This window comes from Girardinichthys multiradiatus, chromosome 12, assembly GCF_021462225.1.
Source record: "Girardinichthys multiradiatus isolate DD_20200921_A chromosome 12, DD_fGirMul_XY1, whole genome shotgun sequence".
In the NCBI taxonomy this organism is placed as follows: Eukaryota; Metazoa; Chordata; class Actinopteri; order Cyprinodontiformes; family Goodeidae; genus Girardinichthys; species Girardinichthys multiradiatus.
In genome coordinates, this window is record NC_061805.1 from 9,786,692 (window position 1) to 9,813,456 (window position 26,765).

Consider the following 26,765-nt stretch of genomic DNA (forward strand, 5'->3'; position numbering starts at 1 on the left):
GGCCAGCCAGGAACACAAAAGTCCAATCTTTTTCCAATGAACATACCATAAATAAACATTAGGAGGTACTGTTGACAACAACACTCATTGGTGTGGATGTGGTCACTGAGTGAAAAAGATTCAGAGGTAGATATTTTCCATGTTTCAAATTAAGCCAGAGGAAGCACAAAGATGTAGGAAGTCATTTCAAAGGAAACTATATTTCCTACTGTTGAGGCATGCCTGGAATTTATTCAGGCAGCTAAAGAGAGTGAGAGAGCTAACATTTTTCAGCACAACACAGGAAGGCTAAACAGACAACAGCTTTTAACTTATGTCTGATGGGAAATATGCTGGTTTTTGAAATGTCAGAAGCTTTTTGGTAGTCTTACAGTTAAGGGAATGATCTACATTCTCATTATGTCTTTGTCTGGAAGTAATAATAAAACCCAATTTTACCGTGCCTGGTCTCTCAAGCACCCATGTGAATTTGCTTGGGTTCCTGATATAAATAAGTGATTGCTCAATGCAGCAACAACTGAAGAAAATATTAATAAGGCTGTTCTTATGTCTTTTTATATCACAGCTCCTAAAAAAAGCAATATGCAGAATTGGAATTGGTCTCAAAATTCCAATAGGGGCAGTTTCTAAATGGATTTTACAACACTGAACACGAAACAAAAATCCCAAAAAACGAATTAAATCAAATAATTTTGGAACCTTGTTTTTTGAGGCTGCTTAAAATGGTTGCCAAAGTCTGTTACATATTTAACCTTAATAATAAATATGTATCAGACATGGACAAGTACTTGGAAATGTAGACAATGCAATGTTTATGCAGCTAAGCTTAACATGCTCTATATTCAAGTTCACAGCAAATTTGCAGCTTTTTTTGTGTGTGGTGCTAAATAACAGCTGATGGATGCTGAAACAACACCAGACGTGTGTAAATGTGACACAAAAAGCTGAAGATGCTTTAGGAGAAACAAAAACTTTAAATTCCCAGTGAGAGGAAGAAGCCACAAAAGACTGATGTTACAACCCCACATGCACAAATATGAAAAACATATAAGCCCAAATGCTCTCAGCCAACCAAAGTAGCTATCATTTTCCATGGAAAGCTTATTAGCCAAATAATCAGAAGCCATATTGCACATTTCGCCACATCCCAATCACCCAGTGCATGGGGACAGTAGTGACTGAAAATGAAGCCATTGAGCATGGTGATTAGCAATCTGAGCGCTCCCCAGTGGGCCTTTCTGTCCCGGTGCAAAAATGGCAAAGAGCCCAACCCCAGAGGCAGTGTCTAGGACTGGGACTGTACCATCAGCCTGCTGCTCCTCATGCCGTTGCTGCTGCCACTGCTGCCTTCGGAGTGTTTTGCGTTTGGCGTAATCGTGGTCAAATGGCGTGGCCACGTAAGGAGGGGAAGTTACAGCTGGGGTGGCAGCAGAGGCTGGGGAGGAGCTGAGGACGTTCCCTATGCAAACTGAGGAACAATTAAATTCTTCTTCCATCATCGTAGGCGGTTTTTCTCTAAAATTTAATAAAGAGAAAAAATGCAGCACCGTGAGATCAACAGTTTTTTGTAGCATTTGTTGGACTTTCTAAATAATTAATAATGAAGCTTACTTTTCATTGGACCTTGGCAAGCTTGGCATACTCTTCTCTTCCCCCTTTGCGAATGGCCCAGTTGCTGCTTCAACCAGGAGGTTAAATAAAAGGTCGTGATCCAGATTAGACTCAGCAGCTTGTAGCAATTTAAGGATGGAGGCACTCAGACGGAAATGCAACTAGAAAAAAAAAGGAAAGAAGAAACTGAATGTTGCAAAGGTATAGTTAATGTGAATGGTTTCAGAAACAGCTATTGCATAAAATGTAGAGAAGCAACATCTTTGGAAACATTCTGATCAACAAGTTGAACTTTGCTTACTTCCAGGGCCTCCATAGCCAGGTCAGGAGGATTGTGGTAATGAATTTTCCGTGGGTACCTGGCAGCTTCTTCATGCAGATATTGTGCTGCCTATAAACCCAGGAAACAGTAGGGTTACTAGTGAATTCCAGTAATCAGAGAAATGTGCAAAAGCAAGTGAAATAAACAGATCCAGCATCTTGTAAAATCATTCATACCTCTCGAAGGTTTTCACATTTTGTCAGAACCACAAACTTTTCTGAATTTTATTGCCATATTATATGATAGACCAACACAAAATAGGTACTTTTTAGAACATTATGTGGCTGCGGTTACAGCTGCAAGTCTTTTGTGGAATGTCTCTTCCAGCTTTTGTTTAACTGATATGTACAGGGGTTGGACAATGAAACTCAAACACCTGGTTTTAGACCACAATAATTTATTAGTATGGTGTAGGGCCTCCTTTTGTGGCCAATACAGCGTCAGTTCGTCTTGGGAATGACATATACAAGTCCTGCACAGTGGTCAGAGGGATTTTAAGCCATTCTTCTTGCAGGATAGTGGCCAGGTCACTACGTGATACTGGTGGAGGAAAACGTTTTCTGACTCGCTCCTCCAAAACACCCCAAAGTGGCTCAATAATATTTAGATCTGGTGACTGTGCAGGCCATGGGAGATGTTCAACTTCACTTTCATGTTCATCAAACCAATCTTTCACCAGTGTTGCTGTGTGTATTGGTGCATTGTCATCCTGATACACGGCACCGCCTTCAGGATACAATGTTTGAACCATTGGATGCACATGGTCCTCAAGAATGGTTCGGTAGTCCTTGGCAGTGACGCGCCCATCTAGCACAAGTATTGGGCCAAGGGAATGCCATGATATGGCAGCCCAAACCATCACTGATCCACCCCCATGCTTCACTCTGGGCATGCAACAGTCTGGGTGGTACGCTTCTTTGGGGCTTCTCCACACCGTAACTCTCCCGGATGTGGGGAAAACAGTAAAGGTGGACTCATCAGAGAACAATACATGTTTCACATTGTCCACAGCCCAAGATTTGCTCTCCTTGCACCATTGAAACCGACGTTTGACATTGGCATGGGTGACCAAAGGTGTGGCTATAGCAGCCCGGCCGTGTATATTGACCCTGTGGAGCTCCCGACGGACAGTTCTGGTGGAAACAGGAGAGTTGAGGTGCACATTTAATTCTGCCGTGATTTGGGCTGCCGTGGTTTTATGTTGTTTAGATACAATCCGGGTTAGCACCCGAACATCCCTTTCAGACAGCTTCCTCTTGCGTCCACAGTTAATCCTGTTGGATGTGGTTCGTCCTTCTTGGTGGTATGCTGACATTACCCTGGATACCGTGGCTCTTGATACATCACAAAGACTTGCTGTCTTGGTCACAGATGCGCCAGCAAGACGTGCACCAACAATTTGTCCTCTTTTGAACTCTGGTATGTCACCCATAATGTTGTGTGCATTTCAATATTTTGAGCAAAACTGACCCTGCTAATTGAACCTTCATACTCTGCTCTTACTGGTGCAATGTGCAATCAATGAAGACTGGCTACCAGGCTGGTCCAATTTAGCCATGAAACCTCCCACACTAAAATGACAGGTGTTTCAGTTTCATTGTCCAACCCCTGTATAATCTAAACCATTTAATTGTTGCTCTGGCTGAATGTTTAAGGGTTGTGTCCTGCTGGAAGGAGAACCTTTGTCCCAGTCTCAAGTCTTTCCCAGCTTCTAACAGATTATCTTTTAGGATTACCCTGTATATACATCTGTCCATCTTTCTATCAACTCTGACCAGCTTCCCTGTCCCTTCTAAAGAAAAGCATTCCCACAGCATGATTGTGCCACTACTGTGTTTCGCCATTGTGTGTTCAGAGTAATCCATAGGGGTTTGTTGCCACATATAGCATTTTGCATGTATGCCAAAACTAACCCTGCACACCTTTCTTTCTGACCTGTCTGCGGTTTTCCTTTCGTCTAAATAAGGCTGTTTGTTAACTAATGTTCTCTAACTAACCTCAGAGGCCAGAAACAGAGCAATTCTTTATATTGAGACTGAATTACTGTTACACTCTATTTACTAATTATGTGACATCTTAGGGCCATTAGTTGCACCAAATGTTATTTAGGGTATCAAAGTAAATGGGGATGAAGACAAATGGAAGTCACTCTTTTTAGAAAATATTTTTTTAGAAAAACATAATTTTAAGTAACACTGCAAAGGAAATAGCGAATCACAATGCCCTCTGCTGTTCACAGCACTGTAAGAAAAATAATTGTTGTCATATGAAATATTTTATTATAAGTTGTATTAAAGTATATATTGTTGTGTGATTCAAGATATTTGTGTCTGGATTCCTTATTCTGTGTTTTGTCTTTTATAAGATCAAATTGTGGAGAAAGATGAAGGGCCGTACTACAATCATCTGGGATCTGGACCTACAGTAGCCTCCATACGAAGCCTGATGGAGATGAGGTGTGCGCTTTATTCTGTTGTGCTCTCTTCCTCTCTACCACTTCTTCCTAAATGCCATTACCCCCCTCTCCATTCCTCATCTCCTCCTTTCTTTCCACCTTCCCTCCTCCTTCTCTTGTTTTGTTGTCTGGGAATCCATGACCCAGAATCTAGTTGGCGGAACAGGAGATATAAGCAATATCAGCATATCACAGACAGAGCAATGAGTGTGTGGAGTAGCAGCCAACAACAGCTGAGAATAGGAGCAAGAAGGGAGGAAGAATAGATGCAAAATTTCAGAAAAAGAAAACAAAACAAGGAGAGAAAAAATAAACATTTTCTAATAGCACATTAAGTTTGTTATCAGGACAAAAACATACTTGCCACATTCACTATGTTCACCTCACCCTGATATGTATTAATGAGTAGTATTTTTACATGGCCTGTTTAGTGGATCTGTTGTGCTGTGTCTTAATAATGAGACAGATAGATTATCTGTTTTAAAGGTTCAGTGGTTGATTTCAGGTAAGACCAGTAAGCTATTATCCCACTGGGTGTTGTGGTGGGGTGGTGCCGGGGGGTTAGCCAGTGCCCACTGTTGTTCAAGAAATGATGTAAGATGCAAAGACCCCATTGTCCCTAGTATACCTTTAACCCACCTCTGAACCCAGCAGGCCCATCTCTGTGGTAACAGGCATTAATCCCGGAGCTTTCTCAGCTACCGCAGGGTGACTACTATTCAGCAGGAGCCCCTTGTCCTCACTGTCACGTCAAATCTACTCAGGGCTGAGGTTTTTACAATGGTCGGTATCATGGTGGCGGAGGGTGGGAGTGGGAGGGATTGTTTGATATGAGCTGTAAGCTGACATGTGACAGGTTCTAATGACCTGGCGATGCCCCAGAACGACCTCGGACCTCCTTCCCTACTCCTGGGCACCTAACAGCAGAACACATGCCTCCCCTGTCAAACACATGCGTTGGATGTCATCATAGAAATACATGCATTAATTTGTCACCAAAATCAGCACAGACAGATCTCCACATAGAGGCCTGATGCTGGCTCATGGGCAGAAACCTGTGGGTTCTGGTGTTTTTTGTGTGACTATCACAGAGTCCTGTGAACACACTTTACTCCAGCTACTGTAGCAAAGTTTAGTCTGTTATGGTTGCTGTATGCTTCTACCTCCTGTTATCTAGTTTTCTGGTCATAACCAGGCATGGGCCAGTAAAAGATTAGCCCATGATAATGATAATGAATGATAATCAGAAATACCACAGTCAACTGCACTGGGAGTTAAATAATTTTAGAGGCAACTGTTTATAAACATACAATATGTGAAAAATCAGTAAATATGCAAACATTTCTGTATTGAGAAAAAAAAACCTCGGTCAAAATGTCTTCCTCTACTTTAAGACAGTAAACAAAAAAGACAAACATTCCATTCATGTTCATGTATTCACGTTCTGATATAGTTAATTAATTAACCTTTATAATAAAAAATGTTTTATATAAAATACATACAGGTAACATATTAATATAATTTAAAATGAACCGCCTCAATTGTGCATGCATAGTAAAAGTACAAGCACATATGCTTGTATGTTTGTACAAGGCGAAGGCATTTTAGTATGAAATCGGGGGCCCTTTATTAGGGGCGATCCGGTCTCTGTACAGGCGGAGCAGGAGTTTGGTCCGCATTGCCGGCACTAAGTTGGACCTGTCCCCGGTGCATGTTGGACTCCGGCAGGGCTGCCCTTTGTCACTGGTCCTGTTCATAACTTTAATGGACAGGATTTCTTGGCGCAGCCATGGGCCAGAGGTTTGGTTTGAGGACCAGTGGATTTCATCTCTTCTTTTTGCAGATGATGTGGTCCTGCTGGCCCCCTTAGCCAAGACCTAGAGCATGCACTGGGGCGGTTCGCAGCCAAGTGTGAAGCAGCTGGGATGGGGATCAGCTCCTCCAAGTCGGGGGCCATGGTTCTCGGCCGAAAAAGGGTTTCTTGCCCTCTTCAGGTTGGAAGAGAGTTCCTGCCTCAAGTGGAGGAGTTCAAGTATCTCGGGTTCTTGTTCACGAGTGAGGGGAGAATGGAGCAGGAGATTGACAGACAGAGGAGACTATGCCGGTCTGTTGTGGTGAAGAGCGAGCTGAGCTGAAAAGCTCGGAGTAGAGGCACTGCTTCTCAACATTGAGAGCAGTCAGTTGAGGTGGCTCGGGCATCTGAATTGAATGCCTCCAATACAGGCACGTTCCACTGGGAGAAGGCCCAGGGGACGTCCCAGGACACGCTGGAGGGAATATGTCTCTCAGCTGGCCTGGGAACGCATTGGGCTCCCCCCTGAGGAGCTGCAAGTGGTGTCTCGGGAGAGTCTGGGCGTCTCAACTAAGTCTGCCGCCCCCTTGACCCGGTTCCAGATAAAGCTGGAGATAATGAGCCATGAGAAACGGTACATTTGTAGAAATTAGGCTTCCAACGGGCTGTTAAAAATGTAATTACTATAGGTTATGTAATTATTTGTTTAGATTACTGTGCTATATGGAGATAGTTTAGCTTGGTAACAGAACACAGGGCCCTGGAGATGAAACTAGTTTAAGTGCTAACAGAATTCCAGACTTACAGTGCCTTGCGAAGGTACTCGGCCCCCTTGAACTTTTCAACCTCTTGCCACATTTCAGGCTTCAAACATAAAGATATAAAATTGAAATTTTTTGTGAAGAATCAACAACAAGTGGGACACAATCGTGAAGTGGAATGAAATTTATTGGATGTGTCAAACTTGTTTAACAAATACAAAACTGAAAAGTGGGGCATGCAATATTATTCGGCCCTCTCGCGTTAATACTTTGTAGCGCCACCCTTTGCTGCAATTCGCTTGGGGTTTGTCTCTATCAGTTTTACACATTGAGAGACTAAAATTCTTGCCCATTCTTCCTTGCAAAACAGCTCGAGCTCAGTGAGGTTGGATGGAGAGCGTTCGTGAACAGCAGTCTTCAGCTCTTTCCACAGATTCTCCATTGGATTCAGGTCTGGACTTTGACTTGGCCATTCCAACACCCGGATACGTTTATTTGTGAACCATTCCATTGTAGATTTGGCTTTATGTTTTAGATCATTGTCTTGTTGGAAGATAAATCTCCGTCCCAGTCTCAGGTCTCTTGCAGACTCCAACAGGTTTTCTTCCAGAATGGTCCTGTATTTGGCCACATCCATCTTCCCATCAATTTTGACCATCTTCCCTGTCCCTGCTGACGAAAAGCAGGCCCAAACCATGATGCTGCCACCACCATGTTTGACAGTGGGGATGGTGTGTTCAGGGTGATGAGCTGTGTTTCTTTTACGCCACACATATCGTTTTGCATTGTGACCAAACAGTTTGATTTTGGTTTCATCTGACCAGAGCACCTTCTTCCACATGTTTGGTGTGTCTCCCAGGTGGCTTGTGGCAAACTTTAAATGAGACTTTTTATGGAAATCTTTGAGAAATGGCTTTCTTCTTGCCACTCTTCCATAAAGGCCAGATTTGTGCAGTGTACGACTGATTGTTGTCCTATGGACAGACTCTCCCACCTCAGTTGTAGATCTCTGCAGTTCACCCAGAGTGATCATGGGCCTCTTGGCTGCATCTCTGATCAGTCTTCTCCTTGTTCGAGATGAGAGTTTAGAGGGACGGCCGGGTCTTGGTAGATTTGTAGTGGTCTGATGCTCCTTCCATTTCAATATGACTGCTTGCACAGTGCTCCTTGGGATGTTTAAAGGTTGGGAAATCTTTTTGTATCCAAATCTGGCTTTAAACTTCTCCACAACAGTATCTCGGACCTGCCTGGTGTGTCCCTTGGTCTTCATGATGCTCTCTGCGCTTTGAACAGAACCCTGAGACTATCACAGAGCAGGTGCATTTATACGGAGACTTGATTATACACAGGTGGATTCTGTTTATCATCATCAGTTATTTGGGACAACATTGGATCATTCAGAGATCCTCACTGAACTTCTGGAGTGAGTTTGCTGCACTGAAAGTAAAGGGGCCGAATAATATTGCACGCCCCACTTTTCAGTGTTTTATTTGTTAAAAAAGTTTGACACACCCAATAAATTTCATTCCACTTCATGATTGTGTCCCACTTGTTGTTGATTCTTCACAAAAAATTTGAATTTTATATCTTTATGTTTGAAGCCTGAAATGTGGCAAGAGGTTGAAAAGTTCAGGGGGGCCAAATACCTTCGCAAGGCACTGTAGGTGTAGAGCTGTCTAAGATACAGATGCCTTTAGATTCTCAATTTTCACAAATGAGTTAGACATGGAATGAGCTTACCTGCTAATCAGCGGAGTGCAGCTTACACCATCTTTCTAGCTTCAGAGTTATTAGCAGAACTGACCACATGGGTGCTTCATGTCTCAAACTTGGCAATCATATTCATAAGTGTGTCCAGCTGACATAAAATCAGTTCTAAGCAGGCTCAGGTTTATTATTATGACAGTTTGAGACTGAGAACTGGTCAAGGATCAGCAAGCCAACTGAACTCTTTGGCTGCAAGCTGTTTCCTTTGGTTACTGTGTTGACTGACATAATGAACCACAAAACACTGGAGATTCTTCTAAATTAAATAAACAGTTTATAATTTTTTATTTGTTTATTTACAGTGTACCTATAAAATAATATTAGAGAAAGCTTTTATCTTAGTGTTGATTTTCAAATATGCTAACATGAGCTTTTGTATTTACTGTAAACATAAACACACAGACTAAGCTAATGTCAGCTTCTATAGCCATGACATTGGATATCAGACATGCTATATACTCCCAGCTAGCTAAATTGTTTATTTTCTTCTTTGTAGATATGGAGAGAAGGGGGAAGCCGTTCGGATTGAGAAGGTGGTTTACACAGGCAAAGAGGGGAAAAGCTCCCATGGTTGTCCTATTGCCAAGTGGGTAAGTAGAACTACATCACAACCACTGTGGGGAAGATGCCAGGACACAATCTTTTTAGGCTATCAATGTTTCAAAAGCACTCATGTCTTTCAGAATCTTTCTCAGACTTTCTTAAATTCTGGTTAATGTTTGAAAAGGAGAGGTGTTTTTGAGCGTTTAGCCTTTCAGGCGACTGTGACAGCAAATCAAGCGCTGATTTGTATGTAAGGAATGTTTAATTGTGTGTATTTTGGGGTGTTCACAGAAGCAATTTTGTCTTCTAAAGTGAGTACATCAGTATGGGGTCTCACTCTTTAGAACCACCAGGTCTCCCTTCGTGTGTCAAGTCATTGTGTAACATGGTGGAAAAATCGAAAGAAATCAGGCAAGATATCAGGAAGAGATTTGTGGATCTCCACAAGTCTGGTTCATATTTGGGTACAGTTTCCGAATAGTGAAGGTCCTACATTCATCAGTTCAAAATATTATATGCAAACATAAAAACCATGGGAATGTCCACCCATAGGAGCTGAACAAATGAGAAATCATAGGAAACGGGTTAGATTGTCTTATGAAGAAAAAACATTATTTGCAAACATTCAAGTAACATCTCAAGACATCAACAAGGAAGTTAAAGCTTTTGTGTGAAAAGGTTTTTACAACTGGACAGTGACCCTAAGCATTTCTCCAAATGAATCACAAAGTGGCGGAAGGACAACAAAGCCAAAGTTTTTAAGTGGCAATCACAAAGCTCTGATCTGAAAAGGTTTCTGTGTGAGGAAGGACATTTTGCTCATATAACAATTTTTTTGTTCCTAACTGACCTAAACCATTAAAAGCTTAGTCTGATTTAATGTTAGACATTAACATTAGATCAGTGTGAATGAATGCTATATGTCTTTTTATACAGTGTGTGTAAATATCTGGGTTCAGCTATGTAAATATGGCTGTATATATGTTTTGGGTAGAGGCTTTTGTGTAATCACGATCTATTCCTCCCTCAGTATAGTAAGATCATTTATGTGAGCTGGACCTCGACTGGACAATCAAAGTAACTGCAAAACTAACAAAACCGGCATGTGAAACTCTGTCATTTAGTTAATGTGTGTTTTATTTTTTAGCTTGTGGGTTAAAAATAGAATTTAAGTTATGCCAAATTCGATCTCCTACCAGGTGATTCGTCGAAGTAGTGAGAAAGAGAAATTGCTGTGTCTGGTGCGTCAGCGTGCTGGCCACCACTGTGCCAACGCAGTCATCATCGTCGTCATTTTAGCTTGGGAAGGTATTCCAAGAGCCCTGGCAGACAAGCTTTACCACGAGGTGACTGACACCCTCACTAAATATGGCAACCCCACCAGCCGGCGCTGCGGGCTCAACGACGAGTGAGTAGCAGAAAGGAAACATGATAACACTGCACAGTGGTTCTGTAATTTATGGGTATTCTAAATGCCAGATTAACCCCCATTTAAAGGGCTACAAGTATACAGCACATAAAGCAGACTGAAAGGTTTGTGTTTTTTGAAAAATAAGAACACGGCAGATTGGAGCAGGCGTGCTTCAATAATGTTGTTTGTGTTCTAGAAGATAATACAAATAAAGCACACAGATGTGCACAAATGTTCAGTTGTCTTCAAAATGACAAAAATAATAATAATTACAGTCAGTGTCAAAATGATGTGTGGGTCTGGGTGTAAAATGTTGATAACGGATCGAAAAAGCTGTTACAACCAGCAGCAAATATATTTTCTGTTAATGTTTAGGAATTATTTCTGAGCAGAGGCAATTTAAGTTTGGCAAAACATACAGTTTGGGATCACTATATCAGTGAAATGACGTCAAAAACACATTACCGTGACATTTTCAAACCATTTTGAAGGCTTTTTTACATGCTTCTAGTGTCATAAGCATAGCTAACTGACCAAAAGAAGGCGATGTAAAGCAGCAGACATGAAGTAATCAGCCAAATCTTAAAAGTACATCTAGTGATATAGTTGAAGGATTTATTTTTATATATTTTAGAAGGTTTCAATTTATATTTTAGCATTAAATGTGCAACATTTCTTAGCTGTAAACTTAAAGAACCTAAACTAATACAAATACGACCTGCTCCAATACAGAACAATGCCATCTTCATGAGTTGCCTCAGCCAGATGTCCGAAACAGGAATGTCATCAGCATCAGGTTTACTGTCGATATTGGATCGATTTGGGTATTAGACTATAGTCTATGGGCATGAGTCCAAATGTTTATTGTTAACATTGAAACATTTACCATAACACCATTCAAAAAAGTTTGGAATAGTCATGGAAGCCATGGAAGAAAAACATCTTCCGCAGCAAAAGTTTTATTGATGCTACAGTGATGCTTTGTAAAACATTTATGAATGAAGTTAAGAGTTTGTGGTCTCTGTCCCTTGCAGTCGTACCTGTGCCTGTCAGGGCAAAGACTCAGAAAGGTGTGGTGCTTCCTTCTCATTTGGCTGTTCCTGGAGTATGTACTTTAACGGCTGTAAGTACGCCCGAAGTAAAACGCCACGCAAGTTCAGGCTACAAGGAGATCATCCTGAAGAGGTACACAACTGATCAGAACTGCCCATTTTCAAACAATACATTTCAAAACCTTAATCCATGCATTCTAAAAAATATAAGTTTGGAATTTTTTTTATCAGAATTTCCCAGAAATCCCGTAGTATGTGGGGTTTATGATATTCTTAATATTTTTCCTTGTCAGGAGGACAAACTCAGGGATAACTTCCAAAATCTGGCAACTGAGGTGGCTCCTTTGTACAAGCGACTGGCACCACAGGCATACAGCAACCAGGTTTGTTGCACAGGCAAATCACCAGCTAATCTCAAACACTTACTCTGCAAGTCTTTATTCTGTATAAATCCCATTCCACTTTGGTGTATTTATTTGTCAAAAACTGAAACAATAACTATTTAGGTATAACAGGTGCCAAATTCAATATTGTAAGGAAGTTAGGTTCCTTACATTGTTCCTTCCTAGAACTAGTTTAAAGTTGTTTTTTTCTTCTACCTCAGTGTGCAGCAGAGCAGCGAGCTCCAGAGTGCAGGCTGGGTTTGAAGGAAGGCCGTCCTTTCTCTGGAATTACAGCTTGTATGGACTTCTGTGCCCACGCTCATAAGGATCAGCATAACCTGCACAATGGCTGCACAGTGGTAAACTTACTCAACATCATCTGAAATCTGTTGTGGTTTGTGAACATAGTGTCTGGTAAAATTGTTCATACCCCTTTTTCACATTTTGTCATGTTACAGTCACAAACTTTGATATATTTTTGGGGGATTTTATGTGATTGACCAACAAAAAGTAGTGCAAGAAAAATTAGAAACAGCATTTATTTATCTTTGTCTTTTCTTACTAGTAAAATATCTCAAGCTCTGGCAGATTCAAAGGGAGAATGTGTGAACAGTAATTATCAAGTCTTGTCAAAGATTCTTAATCCCCTGTAAAAAACATACCTGGTGAAGGATAGCATTCCTCTAGCATGATGCTACCCCTGTCATGATTTACCAGGAGGATTGTGTGTTTAGAGTGATGTATAGTAGTTGTTTTGTTGCACATACAGCATGTTGCATGTACAGTTAAGCCCAAAGTTACCTATAACCCTGGCAGATAAAGGTTTAAAGAAATCTTTTAATTTGGCCCCCGTTTCTTTTGACTCAAATATATGATTACTGTTTTGGAATCCCAATTCGAATCTAATTGAAAATATGTGGAGGGAGTTTAAGATTAGGGTAATGGTAAGGAGGCTTTCCAGCCTCAAAGATTTGGAGATAAACATCACAATTCTAGTGAGAACATGCAAGACGCTGGTCAGCAATTGTGAACAGGTTTTGATTGCTTTAAACTTCTTAAATTGATTAAAATAATTTGAAATCGAAATTTAGATTTGTGAATTGCAAAACTAATAGTTGCTCTTTCAAAACATTCTCCCCCTGAGCTGTGCACCTTTTAAATTCTGTCAGCATGACACGGGCTTTTCGACTAGTTTTCTGATTCATGCTTTCCTTGCCTGGCCTGTTAGTTCGGGTAGATGGCCATGTCTTGGTAGGCTGAGATTTTTTCCGAAGCTTTTTAAATTTTCTTTTAATGGTCCAAGAAATGTTCAAAGCTTTTTGTAACTTTCTTTAAACCCCTCCTTGAACAATTCCACATCTTGCACAGTACTAATGAATGCAAGATGTATTTAGTGGTAACTGAGGCTCAATATACAGGGGTTGGACAATGAAACTCAAACACCTGGTTTAGACCACAATCATTTATTAGTATGGTGTAGGGCCTCCTTTTGTGGCCAATACAGCGTCAGTTCGTCTTGGGAATGACATATACAAGTCCTGCCCAGTGGTCAGGGGGATTTTAAGCCATTCTTCTTGCAGGATAGTGGCCAGGTCACTACGTGATACTGGTGGAGGAAAACGTTTCCTGACTCGCTCCTCCAAAACACCTCAAAGTGGATCAATAATATTTAAATCTGGTGACTGTGCAGGCCATGGGAGATGTTCAACTTCACTTTCATGTTCATCAAACCAATCTTTCACCAGTCTTGCTGTGTGTATTGGTGCATTGTCATCCTGATACACGGCACCACCTTCAGGATACAATGTTTGAACCATTGGATGCACATGGTCCTCAAGAATGGTTCGGTAGTCCTTGGCAGTGACGCGCCCATCTAACACAAGTATTGGGCCAAGGGAATGCCATGATATGGCAGCCCAAACCATCACTGATCCACCCCCATGCTTCACTCTGGGCATTCAACAGTCTGGGTGGTACGCTTCTTTGGGGCTTCTCCACACCGTAACTCTCCCGGATGTGGGGAAAACAGTAAAGGTGGACTCATCAGAGAACAATACATGTTTCACATTGTCCACAGCCCAAGATTTGCGCTCCTTGCACCATTGAAACCGACGTTTGGCATTGGCATGAGTGACCAAAGGTTTGACTATAGCAGCCCGGCCGTGTATATTGACCCTGTGGAGCTCCCGATGGACAGTTCTGGTGGAAACAGGAGAGTTGAGGTGCACATTTAATTCTGCCATGATTTGGGCAGCCGTGGTTTTATGTTTTTTGGATACAATCTGGGTTAGCACCCAAACATCCCTTTCAGACAGCTTCCTCTTGCGTCCACAGTTAATCCTGTTGGATGTGGTTCGTCCTTCTTGGTGGTATGCTGACATTACCCTGGATATCGTGGCTCTTGATACATCACAAAGACTTGCTGTCTTGGTCACAGATGCGCCAGCAAGACATGCACCAACAATTTGTCCTCTTTTGAACTCTGGTATGTCACCCATAATGTTGTGTGCATTTCAATATTTTGAGCGAAACTGTGCTCTTACCCTGCTAATTGAACCTTCACACTCTGCTCTTACTGGTGCAATGTGCAATCAATGAAGACTGGCTACCAGGCTGGTCCAATTTAGCCATGAAACCTCCCACACTAAAATGACAGGTGTTTCAGTTTCATTGTCCAACCCCTGTAGAACATCTGTGTATCTGTTGACACCTGAATCCAAACACCTGCTTGTTTGGTGTAAGTATGAGTGCACTTGTGTTTATTAGGTTTCTCTATTATTATATGCAATAATGAGTGTGAGGAGCCACAGACCTGCCTCCCAGGACCCGAGACAGACACGGTTGAGATCTGAGCCACAGGCATCCAAAGGCCCCCTAGAGCATGGGAACCTCAGGAGGACCATCACCAGGACTACCGCAACCACCCCAGAGAAGAGCAGAGGAGAATCCCAAGGGAAGCCACAGTGCAGAAGACCCAGGGAGCTGCAGCGACAAGCCCACTGTCCTCGCCAGCAGCCGTTTTCACTACAGAGCAGATCCAGCCAAAGACCCGAGACCCCGGGACACATCACTCCCAAGCAGACCCAACCTGACACAAAAACAGGCACACATAATCACAATCACACATTCCTCTCATACGTACACATTAAAAAAAAAATCACTCACGCTCCCAACGTAAATAGACACAACATTGGACATCGCACACTCACTCACACTCCCCATACATACTCTATACTCATAGGTACACGTACCGATACCCCAGAAGGAAGCCTGCCTGTCTCCAACCCAGAGACAGGCAGCCCACTAGTGCTGACCCCCTGCTCCCCCAACGACCTCTGCCGCCATCCGGAGAGGGGGCCACTTACAAAACAGGGGTCCACTCCTGCCCACCATGGACCCCAACATAAATTCCCCCCAACCACGACACAGATACTGAACACATGCCTCCAAACCCAAATGCCATGAATCCCCTCCCTACCCCAACAGATGAGCTCCACCCCTAAAAAGCCTATGAAGACACATCCATACAGCACAAGTTCCTCACACAGCCCCGCTCCAAGCACTACCATCGCATCCGCCCTCCACTACATAGCACGCTGCGACAGCAAGGCAAGGGCCCAGATCCCTGCCGGCGGCACAAACCCAAGGCCAACAGCCTCCACCATGCCCCTGCAACCATACAAACACACCACATCATCGCCACTGCAATGACAACCAGCTCAGCACCACCATCACCACTCAGCAGATCCAAATGCCGGTGAACACACATTCAAATGAAGGCCACCCCTACCCCCCACTCGCTTAAATGTGGTGTCGATGCGCGTTGGTGTAGATTGCATTTAAAAAGAAAAGCAGGTGGGGAAAAGAGTCTGTCATGCACCGGCACATCCACCTAGCCCAAGACTAGAGACAGACCCCGAGAACCGACCGAAAACCGAGATCAACACCCCCAGCCAACCCCGGAACCGCACAAACCCTCAAACCCCAACCGAAGACGCCACCCACCCCCAACAAAGAGGAGCAAGCTGGAAGCCTGCAGCGATGACCAAGAGCATGGTCCCTCTCCAAAAAAAAGAGCAGACCAGCCGGCCCAGCACAATAAGAATACGCCACACAAAGTAGGGCACATGACCAACATGTCCTACCACACCCAAACTCTTGGCGCAGAGCAATTGTTATCCTGTGATTCTGAAGGCCGTGGTTTCATTGTTTTTTTAAGGGGTATCATGATAAAAAGAACATTGCACTTTTCAGATGTTTGTAAAAAAAAAATATCGGTAACCACATACAAATTTTCTCCTACTTTTACAATTATTGTCTATCATAAATACTCTCACAAAAATACACTGATGATAGTTATAAACGTGACAAAATCTCAAGGGGTGTGAACTTTTTTTGCAAGGCACCTTATATGATTTAGAGCACTTAAAAAGTTCTATAAACTGGGTTTTTGCATAACTGACATTTTACTTTTTATATCTTGTTAGGTGTGTACCTTGACTAAGGAGGACAACCGAAAAGTGGGGGAAATCCCTGAAGATGAGCAGCTCCATGTGCTGCCACTGTACACACTCTCACTGACAGATGAGTTTGGCAGTGCAGAGGCCCAGCGCCGCAAGATGCAGAACGGAGCCATACAGGTACTTCAAGCGTTCCGTCGTGAGGTACGCAAGTTGCCCGAGCCTGCTAAATCTTGCCGGCAGCGTAGGCTGGAGGCCAAGAAGGCTGCCTCAGACAAGAAGAAAAATAAACTCACACAACAGGCAGGGGAAACACCAGAGAAAACAGTGGTCAAGACTGAGCTCTGCAGCACCAGCTCCCCTCACCCACCGGGCAATAAAGGTGAGTCATTCTCTTGGATTTTTTGATTGTCAACCAAAATTTTATTTCATTATGCTAAACTGTAGATATGATAAAGTAAACATTTCCTTTTTTGTGACCGAAAGTGAACTTCAGTTTTGACCTAATTTTAATTACCTATTAGTTTGATACATAAATGTAGAGTGAAAGAGACATTAAATGATTTGATGTGTACCCTGGTGTGGAAAAAGTTGCATTTATTTGTAATCTGTGTTTCAGAAATGATTAAACAGGAGATGAAGCCAAACATCAAGATGGAGCCCCTTAACGGATCAATAGATGGATACCCCGTGCAGGCAACAGATCCTTTCAATAACATCTATCAAAATCCTGTCTACTATGCAAGAGGAGCCCATTCCCCAGCAGGCCAGCCCTCTGCTGCAGACACAGTAAATGGCTACCACCCCAGCCTGCCTGCAATGCCCTATGGCTACTACAACTACCCCAGTGTTCTTTTCCCTCGTAAGCTGAGGACCTATGAAGGTCGAAGTAAACCTGTCCAGGTAGTCAGGAAGTCTGACACTCAGAGTCCCCAGGAACAATTGCTTCAGCCCTCCAACAGCCACCCAGAGCAAAACAACCAATCAAACAACAGCGCCTACACCCAGCCTGCAAATTATAACCTGTCCCGTCCTTCATCTGTCTCCTCTGAGCCATCTAACAGAGGCACTCCACTCATCAAACAAGAGCCCATGGATGTGCCAGTGTATGAAGGTGCATTGCCAAGCCAGGCTTGTGCTAACACATCAAGAAGCACCCCCCAGCCTGCACAGTGGCCTGGGTATAAGATTAATGGAAGCATTGTTTCAAACAACTGGGATGGCCATCTAAATCGTAGACAAAGTCCTGATGTTTCTTCTTTAAACCCAGACAAGCAGCAGTTTCACCAGCATGCCCAGCAGCGCCAGTCCTCTCCCTATGCTCAGCAGTGGATATCCCTCCCGAGCTCAAACCCCCCAATAGCTCCCACCAATCCAACACTCCAGGTACCTGCATCTCCACCTCCATCCCCTCACTTTGGCACAGGGCTCCAGGGTAACTTGTACCGAGGCTCTATATGCCATGGTGCTCCTGCCTCGGGTACTCCACAATCTGTTACCTCTCACTCAGGCTCAGTAACTCCAAAGCCTGGGACCCAAGGTCCAGGCACCCCAGTCACTGGCATTCCAGGTCCACCCACCCCTGGCCATGGAACCCCAGGCCCAAGTACCCCAGGCTTAGGGACTCTAAGACCAGGCACTCCAGGTCCAACCACTCCAGGTCCAGTTACCCCAGGCCCAGCCACACCAGGCCCAGTAACCCTAGGACAAGTCACCCCTAGGCACTGGGCTAGTCCTACTTCTAGCCCCCAGCCAAATCCCTGGGGCATCGGACCTGCTGCTTATAGCCCTGGTTTGAAGCACAGCAATCCTGCAGGAGGCTATCCCGACAAGATTTGGTCCAAGACTGGGGAGAATCGGTGTTCCACTCCCCTTGGACTCCAAGAAAAGGCCTGGAAGTCTTGTGGAGGTTCATATGCAGGCAGCACCCCTTCCCCTGCACCCGAGGGTCGACTGTTTCCTGATGCGCTGCAGCAGTCTGATCAGGTCCACTATGGCCCCTGCCGAGCTGAGAGTGACGTTGAAAGTTTCAAGCATCAAGAAGAAGAGGATGAGGTGTGGTCTGACAGTGAACACAACTTCTTGGATCCCACAATTGGCGGTGTAGCAGTAGCTCCAGCCCATGGCTCCGTCCTGATTGAATGTGCCCGTCGGGAACTACACGCTACCACTCCTCTTAAGAAGCCTGATCGTTCTCATCCCACTCGCATCTCCCTGGTCTTCTACCAGCACAAGAACCTCAATCAGCCAATGCATGGCCTGGCTCTATGGGAGGCCAAAATGAAGCTGCTGGCAGAGCGAGCACTGCAGAGGCAGCAGGAAGCAGCTCTCCTTGGCCTCTCCCAGGAAGACATCAAGACACTCGGGAAGAAACGCAAGTGGGGGACTATGATGGCAGGCACCAGTCCAGGACCTGGACAGTCTAAAGAAAAGAAAGATGGCCTAGTGACACGGATATCTCCCACATTCTATACCACCTCTATGGTTACTGTGTCTCCATATGCCTTCACTCGTGTTACTGGGCCCTACACCCACTTTGTCTGAGGTCAGACAGACGCAGAAAGACTGAAAGCACCAGAGTGGTGCAATGGACAGGTAGAGAGGGTAATGAGCAGGAGAAATGTCTCTTTGCTGTTTCACAGTCTGGCATCTCTCCACCCCCCACCCTCCAAACGTCTATAAGGAGGAGGGGATGTTTTTATTGTTTTTACCTCATGTCAGGCAGTGGTTTGGACTGCAGACACACTGCCTGTGGTGCTCTTCCTCTCTAATTTCTGGAGAGGAACTCCATTGCTTTTTCTTGTTCATACAATTTTAATGATTCTAATTATTGCTATTATGATTGCTATTGTTACTGTCAATGTTGTTATTACATGTATTATTATACTGAACACTTGTTTTTTATTATTGATGTTTTCATTAATGTTACATTAATGGAAAATAGTTTTTTGTTGTTGTTTTTATCTTTTTTTAAATCAATCAGTCTAAGTCACTCAGACCATTGCTTTGTCCATGTTTGGAAAAACTAAACCATTTTTTTGTTTTTTGTTTGATTTTCTTTACCCTTGTCAATCTACAACTCTATTTACAGGAGGAGCAAGAATCTGGCCAGTCAGACAGAAAAGTAACATTTGAGAAATTGCAATTATGGTTGCATGTAAAAATTTTGATTTGTTAACGTATCAATAAGAAAATGATATTGCTGAATAATCCCAAGAATAATCTTTGGAGCCCAAAGGTTTAAGGTTTCAAATCAGGAATAAAGTTAGTTTTTTCTCTTCTTCTAATGCTTAATCAAACATTTTCATGAATAGCATAAACTTAATAAATCAAATCAATCATAAAACTATTACATGAAGATTAAATGGCTAGGTGTAAAGTGAGCGTGGTGAAAGCTGACTGACTCACTTTGTGGCTGTCTGTCTGCAGTTAGGTGATGTGCTCCTCCTGTTTATGTGTACTCCTCCAATTTTCAACTGGTGCTCAGCTTCTGGTTCTGATCAGTTTTCCATCAGCTTCTCTTCATGGCACTTGATGCTGTATTTTGGTGCTCAAATCTGTCTCGAGCAGTGTTTGCAAGGGGGGGGAATGATTATTTTGACAATTTGACGGTATTTGAGCTGGGGCCCCAAAATGAAGGCTTTCATTGTCTTAAAGACCCTGGGGCGATAAATATGTGGTGCAAAGGCAATTTTTATTTTGCTCTTAAATATTGGTCCATGCTTAACATAATTCTCCGCTGTCAATACTGAGGTATAATGTTTTTTTCTTCACAGAACTCAAAATAAGACATCTTGCAAATGCTGTTCGAGCCAGATCTGTAATTTCCACATGGGTTTCAAGCAGGTGGTGCTCTTTATCTTCCTACATCTGTTTATTAGGGATGAAAACTTTCCAGAGTAAACTCTAGAGGGCAGCAGTGACTGTCAATTCAACAAGCACTTGAAATCCATTCAGGAACCAGTGAAGCCTAGTTTTGCAGCTCTAACCACCCAAGGCCAGTAGAGGGGGCCATCACACCCTGTTTTGGTGGCTATAGATAAGACTCAATAAAGCTGCTGAAGCTGATTATTGTCCCTTTTAGAACAAATCTGGAGATGCATCTGGAAAGTTCATCCTGAGCTATAGCAGAAGGAAATAGTGTTGGGACTGCAGTGCTCATGGTGCTCCTACACACACTTTGGTGCTGTCCTTTTAAACTTGATATACTGCAGAGGGCCCAGTCCTTCCTCTGTATGGTGCTGTTGTCTTTGGGCAGAGCAAGGCATGTCCTTCTGTGGGCACCTTGTTTCCACAGAGAGCCAATCAGATTGGTTGTTTTGGGGTTACAGCTTTGTCAGTGGGCTGAAGACCTGGTTCCTGTTGAGGAGTTTTTAGTGTTTATATTGGCAGACAGTAACAGAGTTCACTATCTACGGCAGAAAAAGCACAGTCAGTAGTCATGACATCTCTTGGTAACACATCAGCAGCACTTTCCACTGAGACAACAGTACTGACAAGTAAAGGTGAACCATAGAACATTACTGTAGCTTCAGGAAGTAGGCGCCAAATGCAAATCAAATAATCTCTCAGTTAGTGTACTGTAAGTGTATGAGAAGGTGTGTCCAAAAGAACACATTCATACCCAAAACCAATGAGAGACTTGATAGCATTTTCAGAGTACTTTGAATCCCTTATTTTTTACTTCCTACACAATCCCATAGTTTGCTTGTTACAAATGAGAAGTGACAACTCCATAAAAGAATCTGATTCCCTCCCCCAGAGTGCTCCAGCTCTCTACCTCATGCCATAGAGACACTGGTCACAATCACATCTTGCTACTGAGGGCAGAAAATCCTGCATGTCCCTTTGTGTGCTCTAGATTTCTACACTCATTTTGACTTGCTTTTTTTACTCTTATTTATTACTACATTGTGATGATGATGATGATTGTCTTTGATGTTATTTTCTTTTCCATCTTTTTTATATGGCTAAGAAAAATTGTAAATAGAGAAGAAAAGATTTATAAAAGCACTTTTAATCTTGATTTTAAAGACAAAAGAGCCGATTATTGACAACTTGAAGCTTATTTGTTTTTGTTTTTTTGTTTTTAATTTTCTCAAGAGAGATAAAAAAATGTAAATATTAAACTATTTAGGTAAGATTATTTAACTGGTGAGGATAGTAAATAAACCATGAATGACATGGGGGTATGTTTAACTCTTAGAAAGCCCTTCACAACACTTGGTTACACTGCTGATGCTTTCAGAAGAACTGTACCCCATGTCAGCCTGTAAATGACAGAGTGTGGTTGCTTTTAGAAAGATCATTCTTGAGCCCAGGTATGTGGCAGTTAGCTTACTCACTGTGGAGCCCTCCCCCACCCCTCTTTCCCAACCCCACTCAGTCACTCCACTAAAAGGATACAAATTAAGTGAAACCCCTGGATTGCAAGTTCTATGACCACATTTCATATGAATAAAATTTGCAAAACTGGCAAGTGAAAGTCCACATTTATCTTCATATCGAGCATAGGGATGTGAAAATCAATGGCAGCAATGTGTTAAATCAGAAGATGGTGTTTTAATGAGGTAAGTGAAAGCCCGCTAATTATCCCCTCTTGAGTTAGATCATCAGGCTAAGGGCTGCTTCCCTGCTTGTGTATACATGTCTCTAATTAACTTTTCTTGTGTTGCTTTTATTTAATTAAGGATGTACACAGCAGAATTAGCATGATGCTGACCGGAGTTCAACTGGTGCAACAGCAGGACCTGTTTTACCATTTAACCTTATTACAGAATTCACATTATACTCTTAATGGTGCTAAGGATGTTCTGTCCAACATTTTTCATCAAACTTTGTAAGTGTCTCACTTTCTGTTGGAGGTTCTCATGACGTGGGGATTTTATGAGATGTGGGGAAGGGGGGGCAGGTCAGACAGATGGTGCTATGATGTTAACATCTTAATATTCACTGTGTAAAAACAGAAAAACATAGGACAAAATGCAAAATGAATACCACAAATGTTTTTTGAGCTCCTCGAATGTCAATAAAACTGTATTTTTAATTCAAGCAGTTTTAAAGTTCAGGAAGCTGCACCTGGTGCTTACTTTATGAAAAAGTATTTTGTTACAACGCTACACATTTACATCTCTTTCTACAGGCCTGGAGGGGCTCTCGGACAGCTGGTTAAATCCTTTATTAATATTCATTCCATAAATATACTTTAAGCCAGTACATCTAGGATGAGAAGTAGAATCAGAATATATGAGGACTGTTATTTGGGGTTTATATTTGGTAGAGTGAGTACCAAAGGCTATTAGAATCATCTTTCAAGGATGTTGTAAATGTAAATTTTAGATGAATGCTAAGGTATTTGAACAATCCCAGAATTGTGTACTGCCTCCCTCTTTTACTCCTTTGTCATACACTTCCTTTTCCTCATGCCCATCTTTTACTTCCTAACCTTATAGTATAGTTTGTTGTTCTGAACCACACAAATATAGATAAAAATGCATCTACTTATCTATGGCCCAATGTTGGAAAATTATACCTAATTTACTGATGACTCTAAATTAGGAACAGAGACTTGAATCCTGGCCCAGATGAAAGATAAAAATTAACTTACACAAGTGGCAGCTACATTCCTTCTTGATTTGTAGGATTGTTCTTGGTTCTTTATTTTATGTCAATGATGCAGTATGTAAAAAAGAAGTGTTTTTGTTCAGTCTCTCTCTCTCTTTGTAGCTGTATGGTGTATCATGTGAATACATAGTGTATGTGGTTAAAAACCCCACCATATTGTTTTATGTTGCGCGATAAATAAAAATATTAAAGTGAAACGGGTGTTATGTACTTAATTTCTTGTTCAAGCTGGAATTGATTCCTGTTTTAATTGTAGCATCATAGTAATATGCAGGTTAGCACTGTGGAGCTAACTGTTTAGCTCCAACTGGGGGCAAACATGCATCATTTTACTGATTTGTGCCTGCACACTGATGAAAAATCACAGGGTGGATTTTGTTTTATTGCAAACAAATGAGGCATCAAGACAATCTAACAAAAAAAATGCAAATGTAAATACAACACAAAATTTATAAACTGTAAAGTCAATTAGAAAGACATATGTGCCAAAGATCAACTAGGGATTAGAGGCGTCTTAAATAAATATTAGCTTGAGTCTACTGATCTTTACTCAAGAAAAAAAGAAACACATAAATGCAATATAAATTTAAACAAATACATTTTAATGATACAAAAAAACAAGAAGGAAAGGTGTGGTGGCAAGTGATAATGAATGGATGATGATAACATGCATCACTAAGGACTGGCTGAAGCATCTCATTTTAAAAAAAGTCACAAGCTGCATCAAGCAGAAATTATTATAATTAATTCCAAAGTCTCAATAAACTAATGCAGAAAAGAGAACTATATAAAATCTGTTTTGTTAAAGTTATTTAACAATTCCTTGTATGTATGTAGACAAACCACAGGTCCAAGAAAATAAATTAAAGAAGTATATGATAGATATGTAAATTGTGATCAAAACGTGGAAAAAATAATAAATAATAGACCAATTAAACTACCAAGCAGTTGTTCAATCAATTAATCAATTAACCAAGTAATGCACATTTTAGGGAATAACTGTACTTTTACGTAGAAGGAGGGTGACATAAAAAGGTAGCTTTATATGATCTTCGGTCATGCCGAGTTCTGCCCCGGTGAGACGTGGAAAATTTGGCCAAAATCTGAGCCTCTTGATGGAAGCTGCGCTAACTTCCTGTTTGGTGGCAAAGGATTAACGAAGACTTCCTGTCTTGCTTTGAAAATATCATCTAAAATTATTATGCTTTATTAGAGAAAGTTTGACATTTCTGGAGACTGTCAAGGGAGGATAATCAGCTAAGAAATCTGCCCTTTGGTTTTCTGTGGGTGGGGCTAAAGTGATGTCATTAATTGATCATGGCGACATGTTCAGCCTTCATCTATGATGATGCACACAGAATTTGGTGTGGATCCAATAATCTAGGTGGGTTAAAAAATCTTTTTAAATGTCCTAGGGGGCGCTGTTGATCCAAATTCCAATGTAATTCAATAGAGCTGTTTGGGGGTTGACGAATATCAACCATATTCAGTTTGATGTCAATTGGACTATGCATGTGTGATTTGTAGGCGACCATATGCAGACGGTCATTTTTGGTCTGATCCAAAATGTTTGACTTCTTGTGAGGTTTGGACCATAGGCCCAAGAGACTTTTTGTAGATTCTGAGAAGTTACATGTGTGTACCAAATTACATAATCCTCGGTCAAAGCATGACTTGGGGTTGGATGTTTGAGTGCTGCCAGGGGGCGCTGTGCAGGAATTAGGCCAAGCCCACCAATTATTTCACTGGATATCTGTTGGGGGCAGGAGTAAGATCAATCATATTGAATTTGGTGCTGATCGGGTGAGAAATGTGAAAATTAGAGCCACACGTAAGGCCATGGCGTGACATTGGACTGTTCTCAGGGTTGTAGTTTCAGTGATGTCAGGATTTGACCATTAAATATTGTTCGGGCTAGATGTGGATCAATCATAGAAGGTATCGTTACTCAGCAACTTTCCTTGTAGGAGCTATAAGAATTTAGTTTTTAAAATTTTAATCCCCCATCCCTTCTGAGCAAACTGACCAAATTTCAAGCCAATCAATCAAAATCTCTTGGAGGAGGCTATAAACTTCAAAAATGGAGTCAACATTCAGTCCAAGATGGACAACTTCCTGTTTGTTGTAGAACATGGGTGCAAAACACTTTTAGGTTCGGCTTGGGGAGTGTTTACAAGAGTACTGAATTTCATACCTCTACGATGATGTAAGGTAAATGGGCGCTGTTGAACCATTTTCATTCATACGTACATTTTCACCAGGACGGATGTGTGTGCAAAATTCGGTGAGTTTTCGTATATGTTCAGGCCTTCATAATTGGGCTTCTTTTTTTTTGCCAGAGAAAAACAAAAATGAACACTACAATTACAATAGACCTTTGCAGCACTAAGCTGCTCGGGCCTAATTAAATTAGGAAAATGAGTTCAGAGGCTGCAGCTAAGGTGCTGACCCATTACTAAACTGACAGTGGGAAAAAAAAAAAAGAGTGGAGATGAAACTGGAAGGAGGAGGTTCATGCCCTTTGCTTTTGTTTACTTTTATGCAAATAAACAAATTTTTTCAAAAATGAACACACTTTTGACTACGCTCAAGGCCTTCTCTCTGTATGGGCCTCCCTCCTCTTCTGTACATACAAGGATCAAATAAACTTTACTTATAAATCCATTATCAGACCGAGACAGACTCAAGGAAGCGAGCAATGTAATATGTGTTGTTGTGCAATCAGGATGCTTATATAATAACAGCAACCTGTATTTGTCATTGGAATGTTACATTCCACCAAATGTGTCCTCTGCATTTAACCCATCCCTTAGGGAACAGTGGGCTGCCACTATGCAGCGGCCAGGGAGCATTCTGGGGATAAGGGTTTTGCTCAGGGACCCAGATGGCAGTTTGTGGTGTTCAAACCAGGGTACTTGTGGCCTTTCCAGGACGCAGACACCCTGCTCTAACCACTAGGCCACCACTACCCGCCCACTACGCCACCACTCCCACCCACCGAATATTACTTAATATTCAATTTAATAAGCATTTGGTCTGTCAAGTATTGTCCTGAGAATACCAGCCTAATATGGTGGTGGTATTAGGACAATAGATGTAAGAGGGATTTGAGCACTGACAAGATATTTCAATTAACAAACTCTTTACTAGGCTAGAAACAATTGAACTAAAATTATCAAGCAAAATGAAGGAGAAAAGAAAACTAATGAACTATGAACAGAAAAGGAACAAGGGAACACATAAAACTGATGCAATGATATGACTTTTCAATGTGGATATTTACAGTATGTTTAAGACCAAGCAATAGTATTTTTAAGAACAAGGTAGGAATATGGAAACGAGGTCAGATTAGTTTTATAGTTAATTAGTTTTCTAACTAATTAAGGACTATAATTAAGGTGGAAGGTGGAAACAGTGTTTGTTTGTGCCTGCATGACATCACCGGGGTTCCAGCAGTGCCTTGCCCTTCATTGGCTGGAGTATGAGTAAGCTAATGCTTGTACTTAAAGCTGCAGAGCATCTTTGTCTGTGTATAGTTCAGTCCCTGTTTTATTTATGTCTTTATCCATGGTTGGAGCACAACA

General features: G+C 42.0%; 2 protein-coding genes across 2 annotated transcripts in view; one reads left to right on the forward strand and one right to left on the reverse strand.

The window, feature by feature from the left end:
- tet3 (tet methylcytosine dioxygenase 3) overlaps positions 1-23,378 on the forward strand; it is a 46,556-nt gene extending 23,178 nt beyond the window's left edge. The window contains 8 exon segments of the mRNA XM_047380799.1: positions 4,299-4,389; positions 9,205-9,298; positions 10,451-10,659; positions 11,697-11,847; positions 12,008-12,097; positions 12,319-12,456; positions 16,585-16,939; positions 17,177-23,378. Of these exon segments, the coding sequence (XP_047236755.1) occupies positions 4,299-4,389; positions 9,205-9,298; positions 10,451-10,659; positions 11,697-11,847; positions 12,008-12,097; positions 12,319-12,456; positions 16,585-16,939; positions 17,177-19,101 (3,053 nt within the window). The 3' untranslated portion in view covers positions 19,102-23,378.
- LOC124877531 (calcineurin-binding protein cabin-1-like) lies at positions 82-2,229 on the reverse strand. Its single transcript, XM_047380800.1, has 3 exons — positions 1,913-2,229; positions 1,612-1,772; positions 82-1,515 (listed from the first exon to the last, which is right to left on the reverse strand). The coding sequence occupies exons 1-3, from the start codon at positions 1,925-1,927 to the stop codon at positions 1,152-1,154; spliced, it is 540 nt and encodes a 179-aa protein (XP_047236756.1). The 5' UTR covers positions 1,928-2,229; the 3' UTR covers positions 82-1,151.
- Positions 23,379-26,765: the final 3,387 nt, after the last annotated feature.